Below are 15,675 nucleotides of genomic sequence, written 5' to 3' on the forward strand. Positions count from 1 at the left end.
TGGGGGAGCAAACAGCTTTGCATATCTCACTACCAGTGTTATAGAGGGTGAACAATTTATGAGTTTACCCTGTATAAGCTTTATACAGAGTAAAACGGATTTATTTGGGGTTTGGATCCCATTGGGAACTGGGTGTCTGGGTGCTAGAGACAGGAGCACTTCTTAAACTGTTTTCAGTTAAGTCTGCAGCTTGTGGGAGATGTGGTTCAGACCTGGGTCTGTGTTTGTGTTTGGCTCAACAAGACAGGATACTGAAGTCCCAAGCTGCCAGGAAAAAAGGGTTTAGAGGTAATCCCAGCACATCAGGTGGCAGGCCCAATGGGGTCTCTGTGACCCAACCTGTCACACCACACCACACACTCTCTTCTGGCTCTTCCCCCCTCAAAATATAAGCATGCTTTAGTCTCTCCAATCTTAAAAAAGCCCACCCTTGACCCCACTTGCCTCTCCAAATACTGCTCCATCTTTCTTCTCCCTTTCATCTCCAAGATCACTGAACATGCTGCCTACAATCAGTCAGGAGTTCCTCTCCTCCAATTTCATCCTAGACACTTTCCAATATGGCTTCTGTCCCTTGCACTCCACTGAAACTGCTCTTGCCAAAGTCTCTAATGACCTCTACCTAGCTAATGGTCAGAACCAGTACTCCATCCTCATCCTCTGCCTGTGAGCCACTTCTGAATGTTGACCATACTCCTCTTAAAATGTCTTTCTCCCTTGGCTTCTGTGACTGTCCTCTGCTGGTTCTCCTCTTACTTCTCTAACTGGTCCTTTAGTGTTTCTTTCTGATAAGGAGCCTCATCTAGTCCCAACTTTCAACAAGGCTCTCTCCTCGGTTCCCTTTTCACCTTATCTTTTGGCAATCTCATCTGCAAACAAAAATTCCAACTACCCTCTCTACTCTAGAACTGTCTCCTATCCAAATTAAAGTCTCAGTCAATCCAAAAATCTTCTTGTGAATGTCTAGCAGTCAGCTCAAGCTCAACATGGCTAAAATAGAGCTGTTAATCTCCTCTCCCCTTCAAAGTCTTCCCCACTACCTCCTTTTTCAATCACTGCAGACACCACCATCACCACCTTCTTGCCTATCACTCATGCCTATAACCAGGACTGTATCTTTGACACAAAATTCTCTCTAGGTCCTCTCACCCAGGCTGTGTCTAAATCTTTGATTCTTTCTGCATGACATGTCTAAAATATAGCCTTTCCTATCCATCTACACAACTAAAATGCTCATCCCACCTCCTACCTCATGTTTTGACTACAGCAACATCCTTTACAGGGTTTTTGACAAATGCAATCTTGTCCCTCTCATATCCATTCAGAATATCACTAGAATGATCATTTTCCTAGCCCATCATTTTGAACACATCACCGCTCTCTCTAGATCACTCCACTGTCTCCCTCCAAGACCCTCAACCATCATATCAAGTCTGAAACTGCTGTGTCTACACTGATTGCAATATTACCAAAGAGCATGATGGAGCTGACAGCCTTCTTGGATATTCTAATACGTTCTTGCATTGGTCAGAAGAGCTCTGTTGATATAAATCAAAGGAATACGTAGTGTTCCTATATCTGGAGGAAGAAAGAAGAGGAAGAAATTGCTTCTTTTTAAAAGTGGGTATATATCTACTTAGTGATCTGAATGAATGTTGAGTCTTTCAATGAATAAAGAGACTCATCCATTTTAGCACTGAATACATTTTGTCCATCAAACGGATAATCTTCAATAACTGACTGAACTTCCTTAGGCAAGCAACCTTGATGCCGACAACCATGATGCACATCTCAGAACAATAGCTGTAGCCATTGAATGGACATCGGTATCAGCTGCATCCAGTGCAGCCCGAAAGGTTTCAACAATTAATAAACCTTCACACATTGAGCTAGCCTTATTCCTAAATTCTAAGGGTAGTTTTTTTCTAAAATTAGCAGACTGCCCATTGAAGGGGGACAGGCGTGACAATTTTTTCTTCCAAAGATATCTAGTCTCACTGGTTCTCTCTCTTGGGGAGTTCACTTTCCTGTTTGTTTCAGTTTTTCTTTGGCAACACAGACAAGTGAAGATAGTCAGATGAGTATAAAAGTACTCAAAACCTATGGCCGGCACTTGATGTCCACCAACAACATGTTTTGAAGTAATTACAATCAAGCCAGCAGTACCCCAAAGGTCTTTACCAGCTCTAAAATTCCCACATTTATAGGAAGAGCAACTCTATTGTTATATGCCAGTTGTAAAGTATCAAAAACCAAGTTTATATGCCTTCTCCTGTACCATTTTCAATGGGATTCGCAGTATTTGTGCTATCAATACTTTTTAAAAGGTTTTTAAGTTGTCCATTGCCATAGGTACAGAAGATGAAACAGTGTTAATCAGGTGAAGGAGGAGAAACATATGGGAATCCAGATGAAACTTCTTGAAGAAGCAGACTTTTCTCACCACTAGAGTTTTGATGTTCTTCTGTTTCCATAACCAAAACATGAGAATTATGAGACACTTGGAGTAAGTGATTTACAATGATTCCCCACATGGTAGGGGGGAAACTTGTCCTGAATACTGTGCATATTGAGGCCATAGTGGCCAAAACTGTAGACCAAATGGTTAAGACATTCACTCAATTCGGAGGAAACCAAGAATAATGAGGTTCATTTATACTGTCTTGTCTGGTTTTATTTTATTTGTTTGCTGACCTGATTTCCTCTTATGTGAAGGACTCCTGACAGACTCTGAGGAGGAGCTGGACTCAGAAGACAAAAGCCCCTCCATTGATGGGGTAACAATTGGAGATTTGAATATCTGGGTAACACTTCTGTTCTCAGTCTCACTATCACATTGCTGGAGATAAACTTTCGGTACAGGTACCGGAGATCTTTCTCAGAGATTTTGGTGACACAAATAGGAGAAGTCTCTAATAATGGAAACTCATGCTCTGAGGTCATCTTAAGATCCAAAGAAGAGACAAAATTCTTTCAGAGCTGTTTAAGGGTATCTGGGCTGAGGGATCTGGAGCCTCCTCTAATTGCTTTGAAGGTGCTACTGAAGATGAAACTGACAGCGCCATAAGCAAAGCTTCCAAGCGAGACGGTGCCGGAGCAGACCGTGATTGATGTACCAGTGCCAACATAGCCTGTGATAGTAACTGCCATGTCACAGGCTTAGCATAGTTATCTTTCCAGTTTCTATGTAGATGTAGCATTCAAGCTCAGGCACTGAGTGGCGTCAGTGACTCCTTTAAAACATAAAAACGTAAGACCAGCCACAGTGGGTCAGACCAATGGTCTGTCTAGCCCAGTATCCTGTCTTTTGACAATGGCTTCTGCCAAATCGTTCAGAGGGAATGAACAGAACAGGGCAACTTCAAGTGATCCATGCACTTTCATCCTGTCCCAGCTTCTGGCATTTGGAGGGTTAGGGATACTGATAGCATGGGTTTGAATCCCTGACCATCTTGGCTATCCTTCATGAATTTATCTAATTCTTTTCTGAACACCATTATAGTTTGGGCCTTCATAACATTCCCTGGCAATGAGTTCCACAGGCTGACTGTGTGCTGTGTGAAGTACTATTTCCTTTTGTTTATTTTAAACCTGTCACCTATTGATTTCATCAGGTGACCTCTAGTTCTTGTACTATGTTAAGAGTTAAACAACACTTTACTATTCACTTTCATACCATTCATGATAGAGACATCTATCAGGTTCCCCCTTAGTCATCTCTTTTCCAAGTTGAACAGTCCCTGCCTTTCTTATCTCTCTTCATATGGAACAGCTTCCATACTTCTAATCATTCTTGTTGCCCTTCTCTGCACCTTTTCCAATACTAATATATCTTTTTTGACACCAGCCAACCAGAGCTGCATGCAGTATTGCAGGTGTAATTGTATCCTGGATTTATATAATGGCATTATAATATTTTCTCTTTTCCTGTCTGCCCCTTTCTTAATGGCTCCTAACATTGCTAGCTTTTTTGCCTGCTGCTGCATATTAAGCAGATGTTTTCAGAGAACTATCCATATGGACTTCAAGATCGCTTGCTTGAGTGGAAACAACTATTTCAGACCCCATCATTTTGGATGTATAGTTTGGATTATGTTTTCCAGCATACATTGATTTGCACTTCGCAACATGGAATTTCATCTGCCATTTTGTCACCCAGTTTTGTGAGATCCCTTTGTAACTCTTCACAGTTAGCTTTGGACTTAACTATATTTAGTGATTTTGTATCATCTGCAAATTTTGCCACCTCACTGTGATTTATGAATATGTTGAAGAGCACTGGTCCCACTTTAGATCTTTGGGGCACTGTCACGGGGCTAATACACCCATCACCCTTTTGGGGGCAGGGGCGGGGTGCGTTACAGTCCCGCAGTTGCGTCTGTAGGGTTGCCCTTGGTCTCGGGGCTGCATGGCCCTGTGGCTTTAGTCAGATGACCCTTGCGATCAGGGCAGTGTGGCCTAGCGGCCGGAGTCAATAATACGGCCCCTGCTCTCAGGGCAGTGTGGCCTAGTGCCAGAGTCAGTAATATTGCTGGGTTTTATATCCTGCTTCCAGCTGGAGCATGCCTAGCAGAGCCCAGGGGGCGTGGCCTCCTCTGCAAAGACAGGGTTACCATATTTTGAGTGTCCAAAAAAGAGGACACTCCATGGGGCTGGGGCCCTGCCCCCAGCCCTGCCCCCGCCCCCTCCCCTGCTTCCCGCGAACATTTGATTCGCGGGAAGCCTGAAGCAGGCAGCAGGTAAGCTGGAAGGGTGGGGGTGGGGGTGGGGGGAGGAGGCGCAGCCCAATCTGGCCCCCCCGGTGTCTCCAGCCTGGCTTGGCTCGGGCCCGCCCCAGCACCGCCGGCCCCCGGCCCAGCCCCGCCGGCCCCGGCCCAGCACCACCGGCCCCGCATGTCCCGATTTTCCCGGACATGTTCGGCTTTTTGGGATTTCCCCCCGGACGGGGATTTGAGGCCCAAAAAGCCGGACATGTCCGGGAAAATCCGGACGTATGGTAACCCTATACAAAGACAGATGGGTTAGTCCCTGCTGCACCAGTGAGGGGCTGATCCACCCCATCACAGGGACCCTGTTATTTACCTCTCCCCACTGTAAAAACTGATCATTTATTCCTACCCTTTGTTTCTTAGCTTTCAACAAGTAACTATTATCCGATGATTGCTTAGTTTGCTTAAGAGCCTTTGGTGAGGGAACCTGTCAAAGGCTTTCTAAAAATCCAAGCACACTATATCCACTGGATCAACCTTGTCCATATGCTTATTGATGTCCTCAAAGAATTCTAATAGATTAGTGAGATGTAATTTCCCTTTACAAAAGCCATGTTGACTCTTTCCAAACTTCTTGTGTTTATCTACATGCCTGATAATTTTGTTCTTTATTATAGCTTCAACAATTTGCTGGGTCCTAAAGTTAGGCTTACTGGCCTATAATAGGGTGACCAGACACCAAGTGTGAAAAATCAGGAGGGGGGGCGAGGGAGGGGTAATAGGAGCCTATATAAGAAAAAGCCCCAAATATCGGGCCCTATAAAATTGGGACATCTGGTCACACTAGCCTATAATTGCCAATGTCGACCTACTTTCAAGTGCAGATCAGGATAAAGTAACCAAGTGACACTAAGGTTGTTTCAGCTGTTCAACTTAAGGTGGTCTGAAGGAACTAAGTGGGTCACCACGTTCTTTATGTTGCGGAGGGAGCGCCAGGGCATGAAAAGCACATGTGCGACTTCTGTTGTACATGGCTAGTGAAAATATTCCAAATTGCAGTGCTGGGGTGCCCACACACCATGAGTAGAATATATATTTTCAGTATGCAAAAACCAAAAAAAGTGTTATTTGGATTTAATTACAAGTGGATGGAGAAAGACTGATGAAGTTTGGTCAGAGGTTTGCAGTTTCTGCAATTTCACAGCATCATCACAGACTACTTAAGCAACTGAAGTTGCAGAAAACCTCAGTGCTAGTAAAAGCCACACACAGTGGAAATCCTGCTCAACTGACTGTTATCAGGGCCGGCCTTAGGGAAAATGGCACCCTGGGCAAACTTGCATTTTGGTGCCCTTGGCCCCTGTGAGTGTGGTGCCTCCCACTGCCCCTGGCCCCCCATGGGCTCCCCACCCTCCCTTCCCCCCTAATCCCTGCACTGTGCTCCCTTTGTCCCTAATGCCTGCTCCCCCTAATGCACCCATAATCCCTATACCCCCTTCACTCCCAATCTCTGCCCCCCTCCTGTGCCCCCAACCCTTGCACTGTACCCCCTTCACCCCAACTTCTGCACTTCCCTCCTGTGCCCCAATCCCTGCACCACTTCACTCCTACCCCCAGCACCTCCCTCCTGCCCTGTGCATGCCCCCTACACCTCAACCCCTGCACTCCCCTCCTGCACCCCTAACCTCAGCACTGTGCATACCCCCTTCACCCCAACACCTGCCCCCTCCTGTGCCCCAACTCTTGCACTGTGCCCCCTTTGCCCCTAACCCTTACATCCCCTTCCTGCACCCACGTGGGGAAACTGACCAGATGCACAAAGCAGCTGGCATTGCTGCTTGCTCCCCCACTGGACTGCTGCTCTCCGCCCGGTGCAGTCATAGGAGGCTGTGAGGGGGGCAGCAAGAAGCAATGTCAGGGCTTCCTGCATCCAAGTCACTTTCCCTGCGGGCTGCGTAAGGGGAGGGCAGGAGAGCAGCAGCTCCAGATGCCTCAGCACAGCCCAGTTGGAGAAGTGACTTGGATGCAGGGAGTACTGGTGTGTGTTGGGAGGGAGGGGGAGAAAAGGGGTGTTGAGCGGAGTGTGTAGTTCAGACTCCTGACCATGAGTGCTTTCTTAAAAACAGTGCACTCACTCACTCACACACACATTCAGACACAAGCAGCTGCCAGCAGCTCTGGACCCAAAGAGGCAGCAGCACACACAGATTCCCTCTGTCCCATCATCCCAACTTAGTGGAAATTGGGTACACGGGTGGGATGGAGGGGAAGACCCCGCCATCAGCTCCACCCACAGGAGACAGGAGGACGCTCCCAGTCCAGAGTGGCCAGGGGCAACTACAGGGAGGAATGGGGGGTGAGGGGACAGGAACAGCAGCAGCTGCACACGTGGAGCAGGGTGGAAGAGGGGCACCCCTGCTCCAGAGGAGTCAACTGGATCTGACGGCTGGTCGTCCAACTGCACCCTGCAGCTCGGGTCTCTTCCCCCTCCCCCGTGCTGCTGCTGCCGCCTCTCGCCAGCAGGTCAGGTGGGAATCCAAATCTTGTGCACAGTGCCCCCTTGGGCAGGTCGCCAAAGGCCAGCCCTAGCTGTTGTTATTACAGAAACGCTACTGTAATTTATGCAAACTTCAATGATATAAAGAGAGGGGATCATGCACTATTTAACAGAGGATGTCGGAGATTCAGCTAGACTAGCAAAGTATAAAATTCCTGCATGTTCAACTAACCAGACTCCAGCACAAATAAAAAAATCAGCTGAACTGTTGGAGAAGGCAGCTGATATCCTTCAGGATGGTTTCAGAACTTTAAAAGGCAAGGAAACAAAAACTGTGCTTTAAAAAGGGACTGATTCCTAAATTTTTCAAAGCACAGCCAGTACCTTTTGTGATACAGCCAAAAGTAGAAGCATAACTACAGCACTTATAGTATTCTAGAATTTTATCCAAGAGTAAGGAGTTAATGGAGCACCTCTATAGTGCCAGTAATGAGGAAAAACAGGGCAGTCAGTAGCTGTGATTATTTCAAAGTACCCATACATTTGCATCCTTAAGTGGTGGTAAGACATTGCCCAACCCTACCTACAACAAATGGAAACTGAAGACAGTGATAAGAAGTACCTCACAATTAGCACATGTAAAGGGATTATTTCAATTCACATTTTTGGTTTATCCAAATACTCAAGGAAGTGATACATGCTATGGTTCTGGATAACAGCAGTTTACAACATACGATTGCAAATCTTCTCTTGGCTTCTAGAAAGGAAGTGCATGCCACTACAAATCAGATACTGTACAAACACTGTTTGTAGAACGTCATTTGAGGTTTCATCTGGACTCATTAAACTCAATCTACAGAGAGAGATTCTTAAGAAACAATGATCAAAAGTCAAATTGTGCATACCCAGATGCAAGGTTTTCATGTGGAAAAGTGTCTTATTAAAAGACAACTGAGATAATTAATGGAAACCCAGAGTGATTACATCACAGACTGGTCCTCTGTCTTATTGGATAGAGGTGCCACCAAACATGTCAACTAGCTTTCAAGATGTCCTACACCAGCGATGCCTATTGCAAGCACCAAGCCTACAATACAACGGTAGACAGCGACTTGTATGTTACCAGTGAGGCTCATGTCCCTGTTTCTACTACAAGTGACCTTGGCATTACAAAGCAGGAAGATGTTTCTGATTCAGTTACATCACCAAGTCCAGACCCTGATGTAATGTCCATGAGCTGTTATCTAGAGAGAAGATGTAAACCACCTCTCAGACTTATTTTGTAGCATATTGTACATTTAACATTTATTTCTTAATATTTTAAGAATATTTGATTTGTAACTTTATGTCCTTTTACATTTAAGGGGGCAGGAATAAGTAGTGTAAAGGAAAACAGCAGTATTGCTTTAAATAGTTTGTAAGCCCTCTAGCGGTGCTCACCATTTTTTAGGTTTGGAAAGAGGCCAGCAATGAGAGTACCAGCATGTATATAGCTAGGCCTTGAATGTTTGCATATAGTGAATAAACAGTCATGTGGGACGAAGATGTGCCCATGCAGTTTCCTCACATTCTTGTTCTGTAAAAAGCAAAACACACAAAACCTGATCACTGTGATCCACCCATGTCTCATATCTAGCAGTGAAGCCTCTGTGTTCTGAACAAGCTCTAACTAGTAGAAAATACAGGCCTTCATTTGTTTAGCAATATCAATTGCCATTAACACCTCTCCATTACTTTGATCTATACACTGAGAGACAGTCACAGAGTGTGCCTGACTTCCCACAACAATAATGTTCCCACCCACTAGGAGAGCCCCAAAAGCATGCAAAACAGAACTTTCTCCGGATGTAGACTACATAAGTCACTCTTGCAAGAGTGAAGAACTTTCCAAAAATTAATCAACTAAAATGAGTGCATCAAAAACTCAGCCTAATTAGTTGAAAAAATAATGAGGGAAATGAGCTACTCCACCAACATCACCTCTTTTTTTAAAAAGTAAAATAAATAAATAAAATAAAATACCAGACGCTAACATAAGCTTCACCATCATGACAGCCTCCTCCATCATTTCCTAAAACCCCAGACCTTCATCCTAATCCTAAAAAATGTCCTAACCAAACTAGGCCCAAAAAAAAAAAATAATCCAAACAAGATGGCCACTCTACCAGCTCTTAACCATCACCTAATGTCTGATTTTGTTTTATTTTAAACAGCAGCTCCAGCTCATCTCAACCAAAAACCCCTAAACAAACCTCTTCTAAAACTCCAGTATCAAAAAATTAAAATAAAAGCCCTACTAAATACTTGACATTTCAAATGCTTTTCTGTTTCTCTCTTTTCTGTATCTTTAATAAAAGTTAAAAGAATTTTTAAGACTGCATTTGCTATAATAGGAAGCAAGCTACAGCCTCTGCATACCAAACCCCAAACACTGTTCAATGTTAAACAGTAACTAAATTTATTTAGCATCTTTAATCTCCTATATTCCATCTAAATTAATACAACAGACCTCACCTCTTTCAGAACTAATGGAAAAAAGCTTTTTTCTTCACTCTCAACTTTCTCTCAGCACGTTATTTACACAAACACTTGCTACTGATAAATTAGGCAAGCTATTTTTCCTATGGACTCGAAAGGCAGAAAGGAACAACACAAATCTCTCATAGGGGAGGGGCTCAGATATTATGTTGTTGGGAGCCATAAAAATACCTAGACAGAAAATTATGAGGCATTTGAACAAAGAGAAGGTGGTTGTTCCATGCATAGATTCAGTATAGAAAAAGGACAAGAGGGAGCAATGGGAGAAGGAAACAAATGGGGTGTGTGAAGATTGATACAAAAATTTGATGGAACACCTTAGAAATCAGAAAAGTGTACTCAAATGCCAAGAAGTTGGGTATGTGAAGGGGGCCATTATTCAGTATTGCTAAGACTGTTCATAGATTGGTACTGGGGGTAGCCCCACATGTAGATAAGCATCTATCTGTTCTGGAGAAAACAACATGCTATGGAAGATAAATAAAAGGGAGAGAAAAGAAAGACTGTGCTATATATTTCAGCATCTGCTACCAACCTTAACTTCACCACTTCCACCTGAACTAAGCACATTTCTCCAGCCTTGTTCCCTGGCTCTGTTTATCCGTTCCATCTGGAGAAGACAAAAAAAAAAAAGGGGGGGGGGAATAAAAGTTCAAGGATTCATTTTTCTAATAAAAATTCAATTCCACCATTAAAAATAAAATTTAAACATATTTTACCCTTTCCTTTTCCAGTCTTCTCATCTGCTCCGCCTTCAGTAAACTGATCTGAAAATTTGAACAGTTGGAATATTAAAGTATATATTCTGAGGTCATTTATGACATAATTCACAAGGGAACATTTTATTACTTAAACATCATTGTAAATAGAAAAAAAGCCAAAGTATTTTGTCTACCTGGTCTCTTTGTCGCTTTTCCTTCTCAAGTAATTCGAATCTTCTCTTTTTTGCAGCTTCCTGAAAAATAAGTGTGTGTGCGTGTGTATATATACACATACATACATACAATAAAAATAAATAAATAAATGAGAGAGAGAATGAATTTCTCAATTTAATCAATGAACACTACTTTCAGCAAATTTAGATCAAGAAAGTTACTACTCCAGTGGCAGAGGCATGCCTAGGAAGGCAAAAATTAAGAAGTTAGAGGTTGTTTGGAGGAAAGAAATAAGGAGGAAAGGTTTGGAGGTTTTATTATGCATTTTAAAAATCTTTTTGTTCTTGTTTTGTTTTTGATGTAGCTTGAAAACAGGTAGATGGGCGTCTTTATACCTCAAACATTTTCCTCCTTTCTTCTCCTGGATTCATTTTCTTCATTGGAGTTGGATGCACCTAGATAAAAGGTAAAAACTACAAATTAGGTATGTCAGTGCATGGTACTTTCTAGATCCCAAAATAACAGGAAAGTGAAAGTCAGGAAGTAAGAGAGCAATAATTTAAAAAAGAACAATATTTCACAATGCAGCTTCATCTATTATTCTGAAGCGTGCCTGAAACAGAAGATGCTGTTAAGATCTAGGGTGAGGTTCTAGCTGGTCAAAACAAATGAGCAAATACTTTTAAAAGCTCAATTTTATCTTTCCTGTTTATTTCTCTTCCCTGAGAATATCAATGCCCACTGATCCTCTATGCCCTCCTCCTTAACAAGTTGAAGGTCCCTGGAGATGTCAATCACAGTGCTCACTGGGAAAACAAGTTGGCCTCGAAATTTCCAACTACAGATTTTGTTCAAACTATAGTTAATACTTTATTCTTATGTAATAACACTGCTAAATGGTATTTATGTACAGTAGAACCTCAGAGTGACAAACACCAGAGTTACAAACTGACTGGTCAACCACACACCTGCTTTGGAACCGGAAAAGACAGTTACCTTTTCTGTAACCGGTGTTCAAGATGTATTGAACATGTGCATTCCACAAGAGGTGTGCATGCTTGCCACATGCACCCAGTGCCAGAAGTTCTTCCCCTAGCTGTACCCGTATGGGAGCGCCGCAGCGACCCCTGGCGTGGCGCATCCATGGCACAGTATAAGGGGCACAGCGCACTCCCCCCATCCTCAGTTCCTTCTTGTCAAACAACTCCAACAGAGGGGAAGGAGGGCGGGATGTGGAATAGACATGAGCAACACATCTCAAAAGAACACCAGTTACGGAAAAGGTAACCATCTTTTCTTCTTCGAGTGATTGCTCATGTGTATTCCACAATAGGTGATTCCAAGCTATAACTGTTGGAGGTGGGTACGAGTTCACAAATTGCCAGGACAAAGCACAGACCTGCCAAACCCGGCATCTTTCCTGGTCTGGGAGACTATCACATAATGCGAGGTGAACGTGTGAACTGAAGACCATGTGGCAGCTCTGCAAATGTCCTGAATGGGGACATGGGCTAAAAAGGAAGCTGACGAGGCTTGCACCCTAGTCGAGTGTGCCCTCACAATTGAGGGCGGAGGGATTCCCGCTAGGTCATAACAGGTACAGATGCATGAGGTAATCCAGTTGGAGAGCCACTCAGTGGAGATTGGCCGACACCTCATGTGTTCGGCCGAGGCGATGAACAGCTGCGAAGACTTCCTAGTCCAGTCCAGGTAAAAGGCCAGAGCCCATCTCACATCCAGCATGTGGAGGCAGCGCTCTTCACTGGACGTATGTGGCTTGGGGCACAGGACCGGCAGGAAAACATCCCGACTCACATGGTAGGCAAAGACCACCTTTGGGAGGAATGAAGGATGTGGGCAGAGCTGGACCTTATCTTTATGGAACACAGTGTACGGGGGCTCTGTCTAACTGACATGATCGCCACCAGGAAGGCAACCTTTCACGAGAGGTGCGACCAGGAGCAAGTAGCTAACGGCTCAAAACGGGGACCCGTCAACCGGCCAGCACCAAGTTCAGGTCGCACTGCAGGACTGGGGGCCTAACGTACAGGAAGAGACAATCCAGCCTTTAAAGAATCGGCCAGTCATAGCATGGGAGAATACTGTGTGCCCCTGCACCGGCAGGCCGATATGGCTGCCAAGTGCACCTTGACGTAAGAGAGCACCAGGCCTTGGGCTCTAAGGTGAAGGAGGTAGTCCAAAACGAGCTGGATTGGGGAAGCCACTGGGGAAACGCCCCGCTGAGCCGCCCACTGGGAAAACCGAGACCACTTTGCCAAGTAGGCCCGGTGCATGGAGGGTTGCCTGCTTTCCAAGAGGATGCACTGAACCCCTTCCAGCACATCCTTTCCTCCCGGTCGAACCATTGAGCAGCCACGCCGTGAGGTAGAGTGCTGCTAGGTTGGGGTGGAGGAGGCGGCCATGGTCCTGGGAGGACAGCAACGGCCACAGCGGGGCGACCATCAGGTTTGTGAAGGTCCTGTACCAATGTTGCCTGGGCCACGCTGGGGCAACCAGGAGGACCCTGGCCCTGTCCATCTTTATCTTTTCTAAGACCTGGCTGATCAGCGGAAAAAAGGGGGAAGGCATAGAGAAGCTGGCCTGACCAGGATAGGAGGAAGGCATCGGAGATAGCTCCCACTCCCAGCCCCCTTTGGAGCAGAACCGAGGATATCGGTGATTCTGCCGAGTCGCAAACAGGTCCACCAGGGGAGTTCCCCACTCTTGGGAAACCCTGTGCACCGCCTCTGGGTGTAGAGACCACACATGCTGAGAGGCAAGTCTCGGCTCAGGCGATCCGCCCAGGAGTTCCAGGCACCCTGTAGGTGGTAGGCAAACGTCGTGGGCTATACAGAAGTCTCACGGACGCTGTGAAGGCTTGAGGGCTTCCTGGCAGAAGGCAGAGGAGCAGGTCCCACGTTGCCTGTTGACGTAAAACATTGAGGCCATGTTGTCTGTGAGAACCCTGACCACTCTGCCATTCAGATGCGAGCGGAAGGCCACGCACGCCAGCCGGACCACCCTGAGTTCCTTGACATTTATATGCAGGGCAAGGTCCTGTGCGGACCACAGACCTTGGGTCTGAATGTCCCCCACATGGGCTCCCCACCCCAGGTCCAATGCATCGGAGACCAGCTCCACCAACAGGGGCTTGCCCCTGAACGGGACCCGGGATGGAGCACCATTGTAGGGAGGCGAGCACTGGCTTGGGCACCGTGAGGACCTTGTCCATCCTGTCCCGGGCCTGGGAAAACATCGAGGCCAACCACAGCTAGAGGGGCCCCATCCTGAATCTGGCATGGCAAACCACATACATGCACGCCGACATGTGACCCAGGAGCTGGACACGCTCTGCCTGTCATCACGGGAAACCTTGTGCTGTGTTGATAAGTCCTTTCAGGGACTCGAATGTCTGGTGGGAGGGAGGCCCTAGCTGATGTCGCATCCAGGACTGCCCCGATAAACTCTGTGCACTGTACCGGGACTAACAGGCCGAGGGTGGCGCACATGGACAGGAGGAGCATGACGTGATCCCACACCTGCAACTGGGAGCTGCCCTTGATCAACCAGTCTGAGGTAGGCCGCCACCACAGACATGCACTTTGTGAATACTTTGTGAATACCCTGGGAGCAGTGGACAGGCCAAATGGGAGGACCATAAATTGATAGTGCTCCTGCCCAACCATGAAATGGAGGAAGCACCTGTGCCCCTCAAATATATGAATGTGGAAGTACGGGTCCTGCAGATCGAGGGCGGTGTACCAGTCCCTGGGATCCAGGGAGGGGATGATCGAGGCCAGAGAGACCACGCAAAACTTGAGCTTTACTACGTACTGGTTCAGACCTTGCAGGTCCAACATGGGCCTGAACCCCGCTTTGGCCTTCAGGATAAGGAAATAGCAGGAGTAGTAGCCCTTGCCTTTGAACTTCGCTGGTACCACTTCCACCACTCCTAAGCCAAGGAGCCACCCCACCTCCTGCTCGAGCAGGGCCTTGTTAGAAGGGTCCCCCAGGAGGGACGGGGCGGAGGGTGGTTGGACAGGGTGGAGGTAAACTGGAGGGTGTAGCACCAGGAGAGGGTGTTGAGGACCCAACTGTCCGAAATCAGCCCCGACCACTCTGGGAGAAAAGCACACAACCGGTTGGAGAAGGGAAGCTTTAGTGCTGGTGGATCCCTGGTGTGAACTGGTAGGTTGCCCCCGGGCATCCTGTCAAAACTGCCATTTTCTTGCCTGTTTTCCCTTGGAGGCCCCAGGCTGGGGGGCAGACCGGGACTGCCTCTATAGGCATTTTTTATAGTCACATGACTTTTTATAAGGTGGCTCGTATTTAGAATGGGTGGCCTGGGTGGGAGCCTGCTGTGGCTTAAACTTAGGTCTAGCCAGAGCTGGAACATAGAGGCCCAGTGTCTTAAGCGTAGTGCAGGAATCTTGCAGGCTGTGCAGCTTCACATCTGTCTGTTCCGCAAACAGGGCCTTGCCATCAAATGGGATGTCCGCAAGGAGTTCTGCTGTCTGGGCTGTCCAGTGAGGCACAGGAGCCACGACGCCCTCCTAATGGAGGCTGCGGAGGCAGACGTATCTGCCGCATCCGACGGTGCCTGCAGGGTTGCCCTGGCAGCCGCTGTACCCTCCTCCACCAGAGCCTTGAAATCCTTCCTGTCATGCTCCTGGAGGGAGTCCTTGAATTTGGGCAGAGAGCCCCACAGATTGAACTCATACCGACCCAGGAGAGCCTGATGGTTTGCCACCTGTAACTGGCAACTCGAGGACAAATAAATTTTCCTCCCAAATAAGTCCAGCCTCCTTGAGTCTTTATTTTTTGGAGTAGAGGCTGGTTGGCCCTGCCATTCTCTGTGGTTGACCGACTTGACCACCAGGGAGTTGGGAGTGGGGCGGGTGTACAGATATTCATGCCCCTTGGCAGGCACAAAGTACTTGCATTGCGCCCTCTTAGAGATGGGGAGCAAGGAAGCCAGGGTTTGCCACAAGGCATTTGAAATTTTTGCCACCCCTTCGTGGAGTGGAAGGGCCACCCTGCCCGGTACCGAGGTGGA

At 46.6% G+C, this 15,675-nt stretch overlaps 1 protein-coding gene across 14 annotated transcripts in view; it reads right to left on the reverse strand.

Moving 5' to 3' along the window:
- Positions 1 to 15,675, reverse strand: part of NEK1 (NIMA related kinase 1) — a 142,206-nt gene that overhangs the window by 95,590 nt on the left and 30,941 nt on the right. For 11 of the 14 annotated variants that reach the window (XR_010601404.1, XM_065596545.1, XM_065596544.1 and 8 more), the window contains exons 13-16: positions 11,015 to 11,074; positions 10,640 to 10,699; positions 10,464 to 10,511; positions 10,280 to 10,354 (exon numbers count right to left, since the gene is read on the reverse strand). Coding sequence is in view for 10 of the 14 variants with exons in the window: in XM_065596545.1 (XP_065452617.1) it covers positions 10,280 to 10,354; positions 10,464 to 10,511; positions 10,640 to 10,699; positions 11,015 to 11,074 (243 nt within the window). In the remaining 4 variants the exon portion in view is untranslated. Of the gene's footprint in view, positions 1 to 8,646; positions 8,783 to 10,279; positions 10,355 to 10,463; positions 10,512 to 10,639; positions 10,700 to 11,014; positions 11,075 to 15,675 lie in introns of all 14 variants that reach the window. The other 3 variants (XR_010601405.1, XR_010601406.1, XR_006172596.2) reach the window with 1 other exon arrangement.

This window comes from Chrysemys picta, chromosome 5 (assembly GCF_011386835.1).
Source record: "Chrysemys picta bellii isolate R12L10 chromosome 5, ASM1138683v2, whole genome shotgun sequence".
NCBI classification, from domain to species: domain Eukaryota; kingdom Metazoa; phylum Chordata; order Testudines; family Emydidae; genus Chrysemys; species Chrysemys picta.